Source organism: Mus pahari, chromosome 6 (assembly GCF_900095145.1).
Source record: "Mus pahari chromosome 6, PAHARI_EIJ_v1.1, whole genome shotgun sequence".
Classification (NCBI taxonomy): Eukaryota; Metazoa; Chordata; class Mammalia; order Rodentia; family Muridae; genus Mus; species Mus pahari.
The window spans coordinates 11,144,975-11,164,601 of NC_034595.1; the positions used below are offsets into that span (position 1 = coordinate 11,144,975).

General features: G+C 46.6%; 1 protein-coding gene across 3 annotated transcripts in view; it reads right to left on the reverse strand.

The window, feature by feature from the left end:
• Window positions 1-19,627, reverse strand: part of Ptpn3 (protein tyrosine phosphatase non-receptor type 3) — a 106,579-nt gene that overhangs the window by 13,058 nt on the left and 73,894 nt on the right. For all 3 annotated transcript variants that reach the window (XM_029539606.1, XM_021199682.2, XM_029539607.1), the window contains exons 17-22: window positions 18,098-18,154; window positions 16,189-16,345; window positions 12,713-12,873; window positions 1,444-1,534; window positions 1,115-1,176; window positions 166-312 (exon numbers count right to left, since the gene is read on the reverse strand). In XM_029539606.1, coding sequence (XP_029395466.1) covers window positions 166-312; window positions 1,115-1,176; window positions 1,444-1,534; window positions 12,713-12,873; window positions 16,189-16,345; window positions 18,098-18,154 — 675 coding nt within the window. The remainder of the gene's footprint in view (window positions 1-165; window positions 313-1,114; window positions 1,177-1,443; window positions 1,535-12,712; window positions 12,874-16,188; window positions 16,346-18,097; window positions 18,155-19,627) is intronic.

Here is a 19,627-nt window from a genome sequence, read left to right on the forward strand (position 1 = left end):
GTTTCACAGATGTACGTGAGGACGTAGGCAGGAAGAGGGCTTTCTCATCACTGCGGGTGTCCAATGGAGATTTATAGGTCGGTAGGAGGCCCTTTCCAGCCCCGAGATTCATGTTCCACAACGGCACAGTCTACACACATTTGAACTGGAAATGAAGCCACTTACCCGCCCTCGCTCGGTGAGAGTCGTCAGCATGACAACAAGAGACAACTTCTGATCCCAGATAACTTGCCAAAACTGTGCACAGGTGTGTGGCAGCGGTCCCTGAGTGGCAATGTACTTGTTCACAAGGTTAGCAGCGGGCATCTCCATCTGTTGTGAGAGCAGTAAGGTATTACCTATAGACTGTCCATGAACAAAGGTGAGCACGATTCTCCATTTACACTTTCCTAGTAGCTTAGCTGAATCATACCAGAAAAAGATCTTATCCACTCACAGTCAGAAAGAAAAAAATAGATGCAGCAAAAAGTCACATCCAGATTTGACCATAGCGTGACAGAGCAGTGACAGAGCAGTGACAGAGCAGTGAGTGGGACTTCAGAGAGAATTCCGAGTTTTACAGGGGTACTTCTGCAAAGTCATGGTTTAGCACATGAGGGCTGGAGTGGCCAGTTCTGCCACCTGGCTACCTAAGGGTCGTTTTCAGTGTGGTCGATTAAAGTTTGCTGCTTCTGGCTTTAAATGGAGAAATCTAAGTTCAAGTAAGCTGTCCATGACGAGTTATGTCTCCACAACAGGCCAACCTTTTCCTTTTATCCCTCTCGGGTCATAATATATATGGATGAAATGTTTCTTTGACTTAGAGGTAGAGGGACACTAATAACACACGGGCAAAACTCAGAATGTTACCAACACACCACCAGCAGAGGGAAACTGCAAGAGCCCGGTGTCTCAGCAGGTGGAGATGGAGTAAGGTTTGTGGCTTTTCAAGTTATTCAGTGACCCTCTGCACCTCTATAAAGTGAGACCACTCATAGTCCCACCAAGCCACTGTACTACAAGGATGGAGTGAGTGGGAGCGTGCTTTGTCATGGAAAAAGTCCCCCTTGCTGGCCCCACCTTCCTTACTAGGATCAGTGTGTCCTTCCCCCCCCCCCCCAGATTCCCAGCTTACGTTCACATAACTGGCATTAATGTAATCTTCATCTCCCTGCAATAATACCCGGGTGGTATCATCTGTGGGAGAGAGAAAAATTTACCATTTATTCTGAATGTTATTTTTATCATCCCAAGTAAACAAGGGTTCAGTTCCCAGCCCCATCTGCAGCTCTCGGCTCATTAGCATAAACACTATTCCCCAACTGTTCCGAGTCTGAGATGGCTGCAATAAAGACGGTGGTGTTTACAGACACACTGAAAACCATTCCAGAATCCCAGACAATCTGTTTGAAAAAGGAAGCCTTATCTCATGTAGGGGAAGGAGGCATCAGGCCGGATACTCACAAGGCAACACATCTTTGTATCGGTTTTTATCCAAATTCTGAGGCAGCTTTGCAAATGTGACAGCTAAGCCGGGCTTCTTTCTATAGAGTTGCTATTAGACAAATAAAGACATTTTGAAAACCCCACTGCTATTAAAAAACAAACAAACAAACAAACCACAAACTCATATCCTAATGGCAGAGGTCTTCTTGTGAGACCACCTCCCACACCCCAATCTTAACAGTTCAAAGTGATCCTATGCTACACAGGAAAAGAAAACCTTAGTAAAAAACTCTGGTAGAACAAACCAACTAAAGTCTTAAATATACTTAAACTTGAGCATCTGTAGGGGAAAGAAGTCGGGCAGGGGTTGAGTCACAGACAATGGAGCTAGGTAAGTAATACCTTATTTTATGACAATTGACAAGTGTGTGGGAGACAGAGGGGAATTCTGACTCACCTAAATTAGTCTAAAAACTACATTTTCTCCAGTTTAATGGAATGAAACATATTCATTGCTTAAGAATACGAATACTTCATTCACCATTTCAGCAACACATTCCCACAGCGCGTAACACCGATCCCGATATAGTAACTTCATTTAAAGAGACATTTCCCTACCTATACAATTAGCACTAGAAATTAAAAATAAAGCCTTCTATGCGCAGACTGGATGCATTGATACAGCAGCAGAGGTGATTTTCACTGCAGCTGTGGGAGGTATTAGCAGGAGTTCTCTAAGCGGCAGGGGGAAGGTGAAGTAAGTGCTTGGCCCAAGATGGAAAGAAAAAGCTCAGGTCTGAAGGAAGTGGCCACGCCCCTTCCTCCTTTCTATACAGCTGGCCATTTTCACAGCTGTCACCAAGCCCTCAGGCAAGTGCTTCTTAACTCCCCAGAAACTTATTATTTTTTCCTTCTCAATGTTGCAAGGGGTACTTTTTTCCCCCTTACTGCAAATTTGGCAAACTCAAACTGGTGCTGAAATAAAACAAAAACCAAAACAACAACAACAACAACAAAAACAAACAAAAATGTACTTGTAAAAGTCTGAGGTGGTCTTTTCCCACATTTTCCCAAGCTTATTATTATTTTCTGTATATACATGCAACTATACATAAGTATACATACACATATATACTGCCTTCTTATAATTTTTTAATGTGTTTTGAGTGTTTTGTCTGCATTGTGTTTGTGTGCCGTGAGAGTCTGGTGGCCATATAAAGTAGAAGAGATCCTAGGATCCCCTGCAACTGGAGTTACAGTTTTGAGCCTTAACGTGGATGCTGGGTACCAAATAGGATCCTCTGAAAGAGCAGCAAGTGCTCTTAACCATCTCTCTAGCCCCAATAGTCCCTTCTTAACATCCAAGGATGAGACTGCAGTCCACAGTGGTATTTCTCATGTTCTCCTCAATAGAGGCAAGGTATCTTAAAGTGATGGGTGTTTGTTAGAGTTAGACTTGACTGTCAACTGGATTGAGAGACACTTAGATCGGATCAGTACACCTCTGAATATGTACTTTGCAGGGAGATAGAGCAACATTGAGTGTCAGTGGCCACTCCACAGGACCAGAATGGAACAAGAGACAAGAGGAGGCTGTTTGTTCCAGACTTCTCCTTTCTGCTTCCTGGCTGCTGAGAGACGAGCAGCTCTGCTTCATTTGCCCTGTGCCTTGATGGTTGTCTCACCACAGTCCAGAAACCACGGAGCCATGCAACCATGGGCCAGGACTTCCAAAACCATGAGCCCAAGCAAATCCTTGTCCCTTTCAACTGTTTCTCTTGGGCATTTGACACAGCAACAAAAAGCCAAATAGCTAGGAGTGGTGGCGTATGCCTTCAATCCCAGCACTTGGGAGGTAGAGGCAGGAGGATCTGTGAGTTCAAGGCCAGCCTGGTCTACAGAGTGAGTTCCAGGACAGTCAGAGAGATACAGAGAAACTCTGTTTTGAAAAACATACAATAAACAAACCAAGCTCCTTGGGGTGGGGTAGGAATCTATTTTCTTTAACTCTATATTCTACAAACCTCTAACAAAACAAGTGCTATGATGTGTCACAGAGGTCTTTAATTCTCGCCAGCCAAACACTTCACAAGCTAATTTAAACTAAAAGATCTGAGCATCTCATAGCCAGCGCTCTGGGAAACAGCTGCAATTGTGAAGCCTGCTTCATCCTCATTATTAAACAGTATCTGTTTCCCATATTGCAAGCTATTCTCCACACCGATGATTTTTAATGGCTCAGAAATTTAATTATTATAATTTACCTTCATTCTCGGTCTACTTTGCTATTAATCCATTCTACAATATTTCCCCTCTGGTAAACATCCGAGAACAGAATCAGCCTGAGCATATCTGCAAGGACTCTGATGCAGATAACCAAACTGCCCTGCGGGAATGAATACTGATCTGGTCACCAAGCTATAGCCAACATCCTTAAATAAGATTAATTTTGCATTTTGAATACCCACTCCCAGAAGTATTTCTGTGTACTGAATTGTTTTATAAATTCACATTGTTTAGGTCTGTTTTTATTTTTATTAGACAAACTGCATAAAACTTATCAGAAGAGAGTTAACGTGGAGATTCAGGGTCATAATAATGCTATTGTATCTATACTTTATACATCTACTGGATGTTTTGAATTTGCCGGTTCTCCAAGAACTCAACTACTGACCTATGACCTATAACCTAGACAGTTTCAGCACCTAATAACCTAAAGGTAGCTGCTGAAGCAACTCTAAAACCTGGCGGGCTTTTATAGACAGCACGTACATTCTAGAAATGAACTCATGGTTTACTGGAGGCTCTGGCAGAATTCTGGCAGAGATGTCATAGAAGCCAGTTACATTTATCTACATAGCATTTTGCCTCTAACAGATTTAAATGCGTGGAAGTAAAATCCAATTAAGTGAATAGGAACCAGCACCTCTAGCCTAGAGATAAAAAGATAGGGATATTTTCAAATAACAGAAAGGTGAATATAATCAATCTGAGTTCAAGCAGACAAACACAGACTCAGAAAAAGGTGTGATCATAAGCTTTTACTTGTATCCCAGTAATAATGACCTGCTGATAGAATTATATCTTGTACCTTTTTAAAAAAAATTCCTGAATGTAGATGTGGTGGTTTCAGGAAGAACGACCCCCAAAGGCCCACATATTTGAATACTTGGTCCCCATTTGGTGGAACTGCTTGGCAAGGATTAAGAGGTGTGGTTTTTTTGGAGGAGGTGCGTCACTGGGGGTGGGCTTTGAGGTTTCAAAAGACATTCCCAGTGTCTGTGTCTTGAGGTTGTGTCTCCAGATGTGAACTTTCAGCTATTGCTCCAGAGCCATGCTTGCCTGCTGCCATGTCCCCTAACAAGGCAGTCACGGACCCTAACTCTCTGAAACTGGGAACCCTAAATAAAGAGGACCTGGGGTCCCTCCTGCTATACAGCTCTGCATACTGTCTCCTCTTCCTCCCTCCTAAGCTCCTTCTAAGAATCTATAATAAACTTGTCTCTTTCAACACACGCACAGAAAAGGAGTACAACAGAATTTTCAGAGGCAGAAACGTGAACAAATAACAGTGAAGACGGGTTTGGCTTTTGCAGGGTCTGACAGAACTCTTGAGCCTGCGTGCCCCTGGCAAAGGCTCACAATGTCTAGGCTGGAAGTCGTTCAATGGGTAACGGGATTCCAACACTCAGCCTCAGCATGGGCAGCAGCTGGCCTTAAGAATCGACATTTCCGCCAAGCATGGTGGCGCACGCCTTTAATCCCAGCACTCGGGAGGCAGAGGCAGGCAGATTTCTGAGTTTGAGGCCAGCCTGGTCTACAGAGTGAGTTCCAGGACAGCCAGGGCTGCACAGAGAAACCCTGTCTGGAAAAACAAAACAAAACAAAAAGAACCGACATTTCCAACTTTTCTCAGGACCCTAGGGTGGGTGTGAAGAGCCTGCTGTGAGACAGGTCAGAGTTACAGGGGAGTGAATTATAGGGGGTCTTCATGGTAGTGGCCACAATTAGAGACAAGGCTTTTAAAAAAAACAACGGAGTAGAAAAATATACTTAGCTTTGATTATTCCAAGGCACACCCCATGAATTCTGTCCTAGCGTAGCCAATGAGAGCCACCAGCAGCAGAAATATTCTTAAAACCTCAGAAGGGGGAGGACAGATGACAAGGGACAAGGAAAGGAAGGGGGGAAGAGGAGATGAGGAGAGCCTGGCTAAGGATTGAAGAAAGTGTAACTAGTCTGTGTCAGAGTGGTGATTTTAAAGACACCCGCTGTCTTCACCTGTTAAGGTTCATATATACTCGGCCCAGGGAGTGGCACTATTAGAAGGTGTGGCCCTGTTGGAGTAGGTGTGTCACTGTGGGTGTGGACTTTAAGACCCTTATCCTAACTGCCTGGAAGCAAGTATTCTGCTAGCAGTCTTCAGATGAAGCCAAAGAACCCCTCCTGCACCGTGCCCGCCTGGATGCTGCCATGTTCTCCCCTTGATGATAATGGACGGAACCTCTGAACCTGTAAGCCAGCCCCAATTAAATGTTGTCTTGATAAGAGTTGCCTTGGTCATGGTGTCTGTTCACAGCAGGTAAAACCCTAAGACAGCCACCATTCAAATGTGGAGCACAGTGAACTGTGTCACCAGAGGAACTGGCTTGAACTGGTGAGGTTGAGCATGCTCAAACCCCAGAAATCTCAGAACTTGAGATTGAGAAATCTCATCCAGAGACCATCAGGAGTGAACTGCACCCACCCCACCCCGCTTCTGTGTCTGCCTCAGAACAAGTAACCTACGGGTTAGTCAGTTACGTAGCACAGCACCTGGAATTCTTCCCAACAAAAACAGCATCACCAGCATCTTAGCCTCGGACAATAGAATGCATTTACCATTCCCCCCCCCCCCAATCCATTCCATTCTCCAAAGTTCATAGACAGTCCCTGTCCACATGGAATAAAGCTCACAAGTAATTTCACCAAGGATTGTCTGAGATTGGCTGTCTCTTTACTGAGCTGTAACACTTGGGGGAAGGCTCTCTCCCACAAGCTCTCATCCCTGGATCTTGGACCTTCCTTCCTGGCCAGGTTCCTGCCGCTCACAGGAGCTGACATCAGAGTGTGGACCCCTGACAGTACTGCTGCAGCCACAGCCAGGTGGGACCCTCCGTGAATGCAGGGATCATGTTTCATTAGCCACATAAAGGTGAAGGTCAGCAATGTGGCTGTCACACAGTAGGTGCTCAATAAAGACACCGCAGTGCTGGGAGCTGCTATTGGACAGAGGGTTAGAAGAGAAGCTAGTGCCAAGCGTGTGGGGTCAAGAGCTACAATCCTTATTGCTAGGAAGGCGGAAGGCAAGATCATCACAAGTTCAAGCACTAGGTTATACACCGAGCTCAAGGACAGACTAGAAAACATAGTGAGATCCTTTCTCAAAGAACAAATAAATAGGGGCTCAGTGGTTAAGAGTACTTTTTGCAGAGCAAGGACATGGGTTCGGTTCCTAGCTGACAAGCGCCTGTAACTGCACTTCCTGGGAATCTGACCCCCACCCCCACCTTCTGACCTCCACAGGCATCAGGCATGCAGGTGGTATAAAGACGTCATACAGACAAAACACTCAATAACATAAAATAAATCTAAAAGAAAGAACAGACAAATAAATAGACAAAAACACATAAATAAATGGTTGGGGATGCAGCTCAGGGGCAGAGCACTTGCCTAGTATTCATAGTCCCTTAGGTTTAATCCTAACACAGACAGACACACAGGATGGGACAACATGTTCTCTGGAGGCATGGGATGTACACACTGTGTGTGGGCACATTCAAGGGCCCCCATGTACTCTGGGCTTCCCATGGATACTTTTCCTTTCTTGGTTGTTTTTTTTGGGGGGGGAGGGGGAGAGGTGAAGAGTCGGGGGAGAGGCATGGCTCTTACCACTTAACCCAGGCTGGCCTGGAACTCATGTAGATCCTCCTACCTCCTGAGTGCTGGGATTGAATGTGCGCCACAGCCGGGCGTGGTGGTACACGCCTTTAATCCCAGCACTTGGGAGGCAGAGGCAGGCGGATTTCTGAGTTCGAGGCCAGCCTGGTCTACAAAGTGAGTTCCAGGACAGCCAGGGCTATACAGAGAAGCCCTGTCTCGAAAAACCAAAAAAAAAAAAAAAAAAAAAAAAAAAAAAAAAAAGAAAAAAAAAGAATGTGTGCCACAATGCCTTTCACCTTTCCTTTTTTTAATGAACACAAGGAAAACCAAACCAAACCAAACCCTGGGCCAGTGAGACAACTCAGGGGGTAAAGGAGCTTGCCACGGAATCTGGTGACCCGAGTTCAACTCCCCCAAACACACACAAAGACAGAAGTAGAAGAAGATTCCATAAAATCGTCCTCTGGCCACCACATGTGCACTGTGGGGATGTGTGTGTGTGTATGTGTGTGTGTGATGTAATGTAATACATGTGCGTGTGATGTAATATAATGTAGGTGGTAATGTGTGTGTAATGTAATGTATGTGCAGGCAATAATGCACTTTTAAAAGAAAAAAAATTACATTTTTTTGTTTTGTTTTCCTTTTTGAGTGGGGTCTTATTCTGTAGCCCAAGGTTGGCTTTTAACTCTTGGCAATCCTCCTGCCTCAGCTTCCTGAGGCTTGAGGATAGGCATGAGGTATGTAACTTAGGCTGGCCTAGAATTCTCCACCCTCCTGCTTCAGCCTCCTGATTATAGGTGTGGGCCACCACACCTGACAGAAACTAATTTTTTTAAATGCACTCTTTCCAGGGATCAGATCTAATCTTGAAGGTACAATTGTCCTTGCTAATTGCAACATGGACTCATCTCAGTCCTCTGGTGGGGTGTTGCTCAGCTCCTCCAGTCTTCCAAATACGAATTCTGTAATTACCGCAGGAGCCACTGAGTCACTTGTTTTGACCATAATGGGCAGTTCCTTGAGTGGCAATGTAGGTGTCAATTAAGAAACAGGGGTCAAAGAGGACTTGGTTTTGGTACAAATGGATGATGGAGGTGATACACAAAGTTAGGTGGGGTAGAAAAGACCCTCAGTGGCCTCTCCTGGATACCGCTTTCTCTCCACCCACCCATGTAATGATCCGTCCACCCACCTGCCCACTCACCCACCTCCCCCACCCACTCATTTATACCTCCATCTGTCAATTCATCCACCCACCCGTTCTTTCGCTTGTCTGTTTGTCCAGGGAAGAGGTTATTCCCTTGCAAAGCTCATTTTCTATCAACTGAACTCCATGAACCTCCAAGGAGGCAGTAGGTAACAGTAGACAAGCAGGGTGGGAAAGAGCTGAACTCTACCCAGGAAGTGTGAGCTGCTGACAATGATTGGATCATTGCCCAGGTTAGTCTCAAAACCTCAAAGCCCCTGGACTGAGGTGATGACCCTCTTGCCTCAGCATCCCGAGGAGCTTAGACTACATGTGTCCAATACCCACCCACCCAGGCATAGTTTAGGGTTTTGCTTGTTTTTAGATTCATTTTATTTTTAGTTATGTTTGTGTGTGTGTGTGTGTGTGTGTGTGTGTGTGTGTGTGATTTGCACACACGAATGTAGATGCATGAGGAGGCTAGAAGAGGAAGGGTCAAATCCCTTAGAACTAGAGTTACAGGACGCTCTGAGCCACCCAACATGGTTGCAGGGAACTGCACTTGAGTCTTCTGGAAGCCTAGTATGTGCTCTTAAAGTCCCAGGTCTTCATTTTCCACGTGGCTCTAATTCTAGGGCTATCCCTGAAGAGGTATGGGCACTGGATGGGCTCCTTCACATCTCTGAGCCTCCTTTTCTCCATTTCTAAGAGTGATCTGGGGTTGTGGTTGTGGCTCAGTGGCAGAGTGCTTGCTGAGTGTGGCAGGGGTCCTGCGTTCAGTCTTCGGCATGGAAGGAGTGTACAGATCGATTCTAATAACTCCCACCATATTTATTTCACAGAGAATGTGAGAATTAGTGTAACATGCGAAACATACGCAGTAGACTGCTAAGTGCTTTAGAAATACTAATTGCTGTTCTGTTACACAGGGGACCAAATGCCTTCTGTTTACTGAGAGATACAGAAAGGGATGAAGGAATCCCCTGAATGAAAAAAAAATGTTTAGAATAAGCCTTAGAAGAGTGAGGATTGGGGAATCTGTGTAGAGACCACAACCCGAAAGCTGGTGCTGTGTCATGGAGGCGGCAGCGTGGATGCCTGCCCGGGGCCAGGACCTTTTTCCTGCACTTGCCCACAGAACAGAGCAGTCACTAGCTGACCAGCTCACTTGTCATGGTCCTGGGGGATGGGAGGAGCCAGACAGCCACGACTCTGGAATTGACAGCCTAGGGCTCCAGGGTTAGTGCCAAGTGACCATACCTTCTGCAGGCTTGGCATGCTATTGAAGCCTCTTGTGGTTTATAGATAATAACAGCTATTAATTTTCATAATGCTGTTATCATAGGCCAGGTAGAGCATAAAGCATTTATCTCTTCTAATCCAGGAGACACCCAATTTATAGACAGGGAGGCAAGAGCCATAGAGTTTAAGTGATGGCACTAAGGGGGTAGAGCCAGAATTTAAAGTCTGTCTGGCTCCATGTGGCTAGACAGCCTGCTAGACGGCGGTGACACGTATGCATCTAATAACAATTTCACAGGTCACGGACATCCATCTCGGTTTCTTAGGCCTGTGTATGTGGTGGTTAAAAGAACAAGCTTGAGGTACTGGTACCTTGCCAGGGCTCCAGTTAGGCTCTGTGACATCTGTGAGCCCTTGGAACACACACTTAATCTCAGATTCTCCTCCCTTCTGTGTGTTACGGGATGAAACCACACCTAACAGGGTATATTATGAGAATTCTAGAAGCCGATGGATGCCCTTACACAACAAGGGCTCCCTGAGGCTGCCTTGCCTGTTTGATCCAGTGTTCAGTGGGTCCCTGTGCTTGAGTAGTATTGGAAGACATCCTCCCCTTCTGCCAGGGATGGTAGTTTTACATGATGCTCGAGGGACACTGGGAGAGCTCTGTGATCACAGCAGCTTCATCGCAGAGTAGTCAATCTTTTAGAACTCACTAAGACATTAATTAAAAGAGGCTTCCTAGACCATGAAACCATGTACCAGACTAGAGTGTACACCCCAGATGTACATGTTCTGTAGGCATCTCCAACTATAACCTCTGACAGAGGGCAGGGACAGGCAGCCGTGATACAATGAGACTGATACCCTCTCTACCTCCCTCTCTGGGATCAATTAATGCATCCAAACCAATTGAGGGCTGGAGAGGTGGCTCACTGGACAGATGCACTTGATGTCTGGCAACCTGAGCTCAAGCTCCAAAACCCACACACAAGAAAGGAAATGACTTCACAAGGCTGTGCTCTGACCTCTACATCTATGTTGTGGCATAAGCCCACTTCCACAGCATCCACTAATAATACCAAATTAATGCCCCCAACACACACAAACCCTTAGTCGACCTTGTTAAAGAACCAATGTCCAGTAGCTGTGGGCAAGGTTCATGTTCCCCATGTGATTTCCATACACGTGGCTACAGGCTCACTCTTTAAGAAATACTTTCAAAAGACTTTCAGAAGCTAATGAAATCACTGCAAAGAGAACCTTACGGAAAAAACCACACCAAGGTTGAGTCACAACACAGAGGTGGCTTTAGGCAAAGGACAGTTCAAGTGTTTCCAAGGAGAGCCCACAGTGCCTCCTTGTGGATTCTCAGCCCAACTGGAATCACCAGTTGCCAGGGAACATACAATCACTATTATAAAATCTTACCCTATCTTGCTTAGTCTTACATACAGCCTCCTAAATATACCAAAATTAGAAAGCAAGCTCCTTATGGCTAGAATCCCCCTTCTCCAGCCCTCATCAGGTTCCCAAAGCACCTCTGATACTGTCTAAGTCAGCACATAATTCACCAATGCCTCTCCCAGCTCCCAGCATCCCCAGCACCAAAAGGAGAAACCTCGAGTGTCGGTTCAGCTATTCTGGGATGTTGGGGTCACCATTTCTTATCCAAATATCACTGCCACTCGATGCAAGCCTTTATGTTATCTGTCTAGACAGCCAGTTAATAAAAAAAAAATTTCGAATCTTCTGTTGGTGGGGGTTGGAAGGGAAGAGAGAGGCCAACCTTTGCTTTCTCTCACTGAGCGCTTTCCATGGCTGTTCAACTCCCCTTGCCCCCAGTCTTTTACACACTGGCCCCCAGGCTACCATAAGGCGAGCCTTTTGCATTTTGCTTTCTGCTTGGCATTCCTTTTTGTCTGCCAGCCATACGAGCTTTCTTTCTGAGTCACTCTGCAGTCAAATACACTGGACAAACTGCCTGCCCTTCCTTTCTAGGGTTTTTCTAGTAAATTGCGTTGTTGACCTGTTTCTGAACCTAGCTGAAGCTCTTACATCGTGAGCCTAGACCATGCATGACATTGCTAAAACTCTGATCCAGTTCCTTTTACCAGATTCTTTGTGTTCTTTCCTCTATTCTCCATGCCTCAAGTCCCTTTCTGAGATAGGCTCTTGCTATGTGGTCCAGGCTAGGATTGAACTTGTGACCCTACTCCCTATCCTCCAGCACACTGAGGCGCCATACATTTTATCTGCTCACTGTGTGAACGACTGCTTTCCTCTACCTCCAAACATGGAAGATGAACACATTCCATTTTCATTTGCTTAGTGGTGGATAAAACTGACTTAAAAGCAGGTCAACTTCTGCTTTTGGGGGTAGTGTGAAAGGCCTCTTGGGGTGCTGCTGCACTATCTCACATTCCGCAGATTCATCTTTCCTGAGAAAACAGGACAGACTTTAAATTTCTGTGATCTGGTGGCCTTAGAGGGCCAGACACTGTGCCCTTGTGGGAACGTAGGAACTTTCTAAATTCCCACATATACATCGGGGGCGGGGGGGGGCATTCTGTGGATAGCACCATTTTCTTTCCTGTGGCGTTCTGAGCTCCTGCTGGCAGCTTTGCAGCATCCTCAGCAGCCCCTGCCTACAGACCACTGCTAGGAGAGACTGGGAGAGCTGAACACCCGGGAGATGTCCTGGGTCCTTCACCTGATGCTTCATCGTGCGGAGCCTTCAGGACGGTCCCATCAGTCCTTATTATGGTCCTCCTCACTGAGACCCTGCTGCCCGAGGCATGTGAGGCAGAGTCACCGTGACCAAGTAGGCAGGACCATGGTCCAGCTTTGCTGCCTGCTCCTCAGCTCACCTTGTATTAGTTACACAGCGAATGACAGTAACTGGTTGGAGACTCCGGCCATGGATCCCCTTACCTCAAACTGGATCAACACTGTACCGCTTTCCAGACCTTTCTTCAGCAGTTCCATGGATCCCTCCAGACTGTCCCCACCCTCAGGACAGGCAGGAAACATGGCTTCTGGGAAGAGCTGACTCAGCTCATCTTCCGATCTGATCTCCGCCAGCGAGCGCACAACTGGAACAAACAGAACAGACAGGACGTTGGGCTGGTCACTCTGCTTATCGGGCCCGGGACACCACACGTGGTAGTCATTATTTGTACCCAATGTCACTTGCAGGTGAGTGACCAGGGTATGCTACGGGTGAGACGTGGGAATGAACATTGTTACAGAAAGCTCATGGGCTGGGAAAACAGCTTAGTGGTAGAGAAATTGCTTAGTATGTGTGAGGCTTTAGGTTCGGTTTCCGGAGCCCCAAAGAAAGAAAGAAGGACATATAGGAACTGTTTGCTCTCTGGTTCCCACCTGGCATCTTTAACACAGGCAGTCTTCCAGGGACAGGGGAGGCCCAGGCTCTTCCACTATTCCCTGCAGGCTTGTTTCTTTTTACAAAAAAATTTAAATTATGTTTCTAGATATCATTTTGTGTGCCTGTGTGCAAGTGTGTGTGTGTGTGTGTGTGTGTGTGTATGTCAGGGATAACAGGGTTGGTTCTCTCCTACCACCTGAGTCCTAGGGTTTGAACTTAGAACATCAGACTTGGTGGCAGGAGCCTTTCCCTGCTGAGCTATGGTATAGTATGTCCCATTGGGTTGTTCCGTCTCGTCAAGAGCTTAGCTTTTAATTTGAGATCAATTCTGCTAAGTCTATACACCAGCCCCCCTTTCCCCTTCAAGATCAATTTCTCCATTCATGTCAAAATCTATGAGGAAAAATAGAGGCTCAAGGTCCCTTCCTTCTTGTGGGTGTGTGTGCACACATGCGTACAAATGTTGACATCAGGCATCTTCCTCCCGCACTCTCCACCTTATACGGAGGCAGTTGTCATTGGACCTAGAATTCTAAGAATTGACTGACTAGTCAAGTTAGCTGCTTGTTCTGGGGGTCCCATCTCTGCTCCCAAGTGCTGGGATAATGCACTCTGTTTTTTACATGGGTGCTAGAGACCTGAATTCCTGTTCTCACCCTGACTTCTGAGGCATCTCTCCAGGCCTACCCTTCTCTGCCTTATACAATATTTCACCTCAGATGGCATTATCCACTTTTACTTCCTCTTCCTAAATTTGAAACTTTAGGATCATTTTTGAAGATTCCTCTACAACTCTGAAAGGGAAATTACTCTCTCACTGAACTTTCAATGGCTCCCTACACCCAAGGAAGAAAAGTTTACATCTTTACTTGACTTTAAAGTCCACATTCACCGGCCAGAAGAAATCAGTTTTTCTTGTGCTGTGTGGTTTCTGTCATATTTGTAACCATTTGTGTTAAATTAATTGACTTATTTTTCTTTAAATCAATTCATATTTCTCACTTGTATGTTTATGCTAGAAATAATATTAAAGTTGTTTGAAAACAGGTGGTCCCTAACAGTTCATGCTGGGTTTTCCTTACGTCTTGCAGGTACCAGTCCCTGATGGCCCTCAGAGGTAGCTTTTCCTGTGGGCCTGGACACCCAGGATGTCACAGATGGTGGACTGGCACTTTGGCCCCTTATCAGTGTGTGGTTGTGACAACCGTATGGCAGTAAGGCAACTGCTTCTCCATCCTGTGGCTTTGCTTTCTGGTTTTCGGCATGGGGATGGATGAGGATCCCTGTACTCAGGGATTCATGAGGGTTAAAGGGGATGCCACCATAGAGTGCTCAGCACAACACACTTTCCTTGGTGTGTCCCATTACTGCCTCTGAGCTCTAGAAGGTGGCTGGGATTTATAGCATGGAGTGTCAGGATAGGGACAGAGGAGAGCTGGAGGCGGCCCTAAGGCCTCCCAGAAGAGGTGGGGTGAGCACGGCTCCAGCTGGCTCAGGAACAGAGAGCAGAGCATTGGGTTGTGTCGACACCAAGGCCAGACCTCCATTCATGTTGGTATTTAAAGCTATATAAGGGCCAGCAAGATGGCTCCGTGGGTAGGCATGCATGCCTGACAACTGGTGTTTGATTTCAAGGACCTTTGACCTCTCAGTGCATGCACACACAGTAATCGTGCACAAATACATACAAAAATAAAATGGATAGATTAAGGTAGTGACTAAAAAGAAGTGTGGGGAGCAGAGAAAGCCTGGAGTAAATTTATAGAGACGAGATGAAGTCCTGAGTGATGTTATCGGTGTCACGGGCACAGCCATGTCAAGGCAATTCCTTAGACCCACGAAAAACCAGAATAGCAAGGCCTCTCTGTGGTCCAAGTATGAGTATTTATGAACAGCCGGCCAGTGTTTATAAAAACTAGTAACCAAAGTTTCTTCCTCTTGGATGTTTACCTTACGGGACTGCTCGCTTACAGACACCGCCTATGGAGGCTAGCTAACTCCACCCTCTGTGCTGCACACAGTAAACACACTGAACTGCTAGGCCGCTGAAGTAGCTGGTGCCAGATGTCAGAATGAACATAGCTCACCCAACTGTCCTGTGTGTCCGTCTTTCCTTCATCCTCTCGCCATCTCTAGTGGAGGGTGTTCGGTTCAGTATATTAAAACAATAACCGCAATAGGAACAACATTTGACAGTCCTTTCTTTATATATCTACAGTACATCCCCTCATTCCCTAGCCCTGAGGATGCCACTGAATGTGCATAAGACTACCTATGTTTGTGTTATGTCGGAGCAATGCTGGTTAACCTGGGAGGCGCCTCTCAGAGGTATCCTAGCTGTCCCCTGACCAAGTCAAACACACAAAGTAAGACAGGACTGGGCAAGCTAACAGTGGGATGGGAGCTATCTGGACTGGGGCTCTAGGCCTATGTAAAGAGGTACTGGGGCTGCCTCTCTCCAAAAGGCCCGGCCAGGAGAAGTCAAGGCCCCTGCAGACAGATTATTTTTTGTTCCTGGCAGTGACAAGACAGATATCCTAATTGTTAAAAACCAAAAACAAGGCCCCTTGATCTTGCAAACTTTATATGCCCCATACAGGGGAACACCAGGGCCAAGAAGTAGGAGTGGGTGGGCAGGGGAGCAGGGTGTGGGGGGGGAAGGGTATAGGGGACATTCGGGATAGCATTTGAAATGTAAATGAAGAAAATATCTACTAAAATAATTAAAAACCAAAAACAACTCTTCATTTTCAAGCGCTGTCTACTATGTAGAAAACGCAGCGAGCAGCAGCCCAGTATGGAATTTCAAGCTTTTAACTGGAGCATCCAAGAAGCTGAAACAGAAGAATTGCTGCAAGATAGAGTATAGCCTGGGCTACAGTATGGGAGCTGTTCCAGAAAACCAAACCAAACCAAACCAAAACAAAACAAAAAAACAAAACAAAACTCCAAAGCAACTGAGCAGACAAGCCGCTGCCGCTCAGGTGGTGTCCCTGTGGCCCCGCCCCCGGGAGCCTGTTACCTTTCCTCCTGATCACCAGGGCCAGTTCTCTCGAGTGGGACTCCCGGCTTGCTTTGATGAACATCACCACCTGGTCATGAGTGTGCTCTGAGATGTCCCGGCCATTGATCAACACGATCTGATCCCCCTCGTTCAGCTTAGGCATGCAGGTATCTGCCTGGTGGAGGGAAGCGACCTTCTCTGTTACCATAGCACCAGCCTCAAGGGGAACGCAGGAGGCCGCCTCCCTCTGATCCCAGACACCTGAGACTGCGATCAAATGTACCTCCTCTCCCCTGGGCATTGCTGTCATCGTTTGTATAGCTGCTGCTAGGTGGACCGAGCAGCTAGCTGGTGGTGGGATTTTATAGTGGCTCTGAAGGTAAGCTGGGAGACACTTCAGAACAGGCGAGCCAAGGTTACTGAAGCCATTTCCCATGGGAGCCCACCTTGCTAATGAAGATGACTCTCTTGATGCCTCCTGCCTTCTGATTGTTGGATATATTGTTTGAAAATGCTTAGCCAGGTATGAATGAACATGTCTCTGTCTTATAAGGGAGAAACTGATTGTTGTCAGCTCAATACCAGGGGCAGAAACCACTGTACAGCAACGTAGGAGAGCAAGCCTCTCTAATCCCTGGAAACCACAAACAAAAGGCTACTAGGAAATAGCTTAAAAAAAGAAACTGTATGTGTACATGTACGTGAGTGTAAGTGTGTGTGTGTGTGTGTGTGTGTGTGTGTTCACAACACATACAGACATGGACAAGTGTCTTCCTTGATTGTCTTCCACTCTCTTACCAAGGCAGGGTCTCTCGCTCATCCTGGAGCTTGTCAATTCACTAGTCTAGCTATCCATCTGTCCTGGGGATCCCCTGACTCCCACACAACAGGATTACAGGTGGCTACCACCCCTGGCCCCTGACTTTAATGTTGGTACTCGGGATCCAAACTTCAGTCCATGCTTGGGCAGCATGAATGTTGTTCACTGAGCCATCTTCCCAGGCCCCAGCGGTAAGCTTGACTGAGGAGTCAGCCCTGTGCCCAAGAGGGCAGAGAAGGCACAGTGTTCGAGTTTATGTTTTACTGAAAGCAAACCATCACACAGAAACCAGGGGAGACAGCGGGTACGCTCACCCGGCGGTTCCGTATAGGCTTGCCGTGCATCATGCTGCATTTTCTATATGATCTTTCTATACACATATAGTGCATCTTTCTATACACAGCAAGAAAACAGAAAAGCCAAGCCATGGTGGAACCTGACTTTATCACTCAGGAGGAAGAGTCAGGAAGATCTCTGTGAGTTCGAGGGCAGCCTGGTCTACAGAGTGAGTTCCAGGACAGCTGGGGCAACAGAGAAACCCTGTCTCGACAAACCACATCCTGCCCCGAAATATAAAAAAAAAAAAAGAAAAAGAAAAAGAAAAAGAAAAAAACAGAAAGAGGCAAAGGACGGCTACTGGAAACAGGTGGAAATCAATCTCTGCCTCAGTTTCCCTGACTCGTTTAGTACTTCCCAAAGTTAAATGTACACACAAAACATCCAAGGATCTTGTTACAAAGAGATCCAAGGTAAGTAAGTAGGACCCGGGCCTGCCCCTGTGCTGGGGCCAGCGGCCCCACATATAACAAGGCCCCAGGTGACATGGCGCTGCAGCTGCAGGGACCGACCACACTGCACAGCATGGTTGCAGTTAACGGACATCCCACTCTTTGTCTCGGTCAGTCTGTCTGTGTCTGGGTCACACCAAACACAAACCCATGCTGCTACCGATCCAACCAAGCAAGTAGCTGATCATCTAACCATCCAACCAATCAGTCAGAGACAAACTAAATCCTAACAAAATCCAAGAATGGGGCGAACAGATAGAAACTTGTTTGATGTAGGGGAAAGCAAACACAGGAAGTCACATGGCGCATGTTTACTTACAGGTGACTCTGGGTTTATCCTTGAGACCACGAGCGGCATCTTTTGATCCACTCCTCCCTGTAAACATTTTTTCAAAGTAAGCAAAACCAAAAATAAAACAGAACACTTGAGTAGTTTTACTAACAAAGATATGAAGACATAATAAATGTGAGCCTTGGAGTTCAGGAAGGTCTTACGGGAGGACCAATCACAGGGATGGGGACCCTTTTTGGAATTCTACCGCACACTGCTGACTTCTCTTCACCCAGAAGCATATCCTGACATCCCCATCACCTGAACTGAAGGTGCCCTTGGAGAACCCAAAAACATTTCCTGGAAAAGAATGTGTGCTTCTTCAAAAGAGGAGGCACAAGACCTCAGGAAGGGCCATGTGCACTGGGATGCTCCCAGTGTGAGCAGAGCCCTAGAGGGCAGGTAGCCAGCAGGGGCAGTCTGTTCACTGCGCAGGAGTGGGGTGGGGGTGGGGTTGGGGGGGTAGACGAAGGAGTGCGGTGGTGGGCGTGGGAATGCACGTGAGAGACGGAAGTTAGATGCTTCCTCAATAGATAATTAAGCTGTGTGGGGAAGAGGCAGTCATTTAACTCCACCACCCAATCCCTGAAGCTGTAATCCAATGGGCACAGCACCTGTTTCAATAATGCTATGTACACAAACAGATGGGTACTGGGCGGTGGCAGCAGTTTGCAGTCCCTGCCTAGAGGGACTCATTAGACCCAGAGACTTGAGCTAGCTGCCTTCCCATATCGGTTGAGCAGGGTTGTATGGTTCTCCAAATAATCCCTCCTGGGTGGGCTGTGGCTGCATTTGAGCCCCGGGATTCCTTTGTAAGATGTGTTTAACGGCCGTCGTATGCTTTATTTATTTCTTCATTTTGAGATAAGGTCTCTATAGCTCTGGCAGGCCATGGACTTGATATGTAGTCTAGGCTGGCTTAGAATAAGCTGGCTCTGCTTATTCTGAGAACTCACTTCAATGACAGGGATCTAGTATATATAGTCTTGCAAATGTTGGGTACATAATAAGTACACAATACAATGCAACTGAACAACTCTGTATAGCCCTGGCTGTCCTGGAACTCACTCTGTAGACCAGGCTGGCCTCGAACTCAGAAACCCGCCTGCCTCTGTCTCCCAAGTGCTGGGATCAAAGGTGTGTGTGTGTGTGTGCGCCGCCACTGGCTGTTTGTTTTTTTTTTAAAGATGTATTTATTATGTATGAGTGCTCTATCTGCATATACACCTGTGTGCCAGAAGAGGGCGTCAGATCCCACTACAGCCGGTTGAGAGCCACCATGTGGTTGCTGGGAATTGAACTCAGGGCCTCTGGAAGCCACTGAGCCATCCCCATCCCTGAGTAGCTTTTCATGAGTGTGTGCACACGTGTGCTTGGGTTTGCATTCACACGTGTGAATGTGTGGCTATCAGTGGAGGCCAGAGGTCAACCTCGGGGTTCCACTCCTCTGCGGCTATCTAACTTGTTTCTTGAAGCGGTGTCTTTTACTCGCTTGGAACTTGCTGGTAAGAGCTTGCC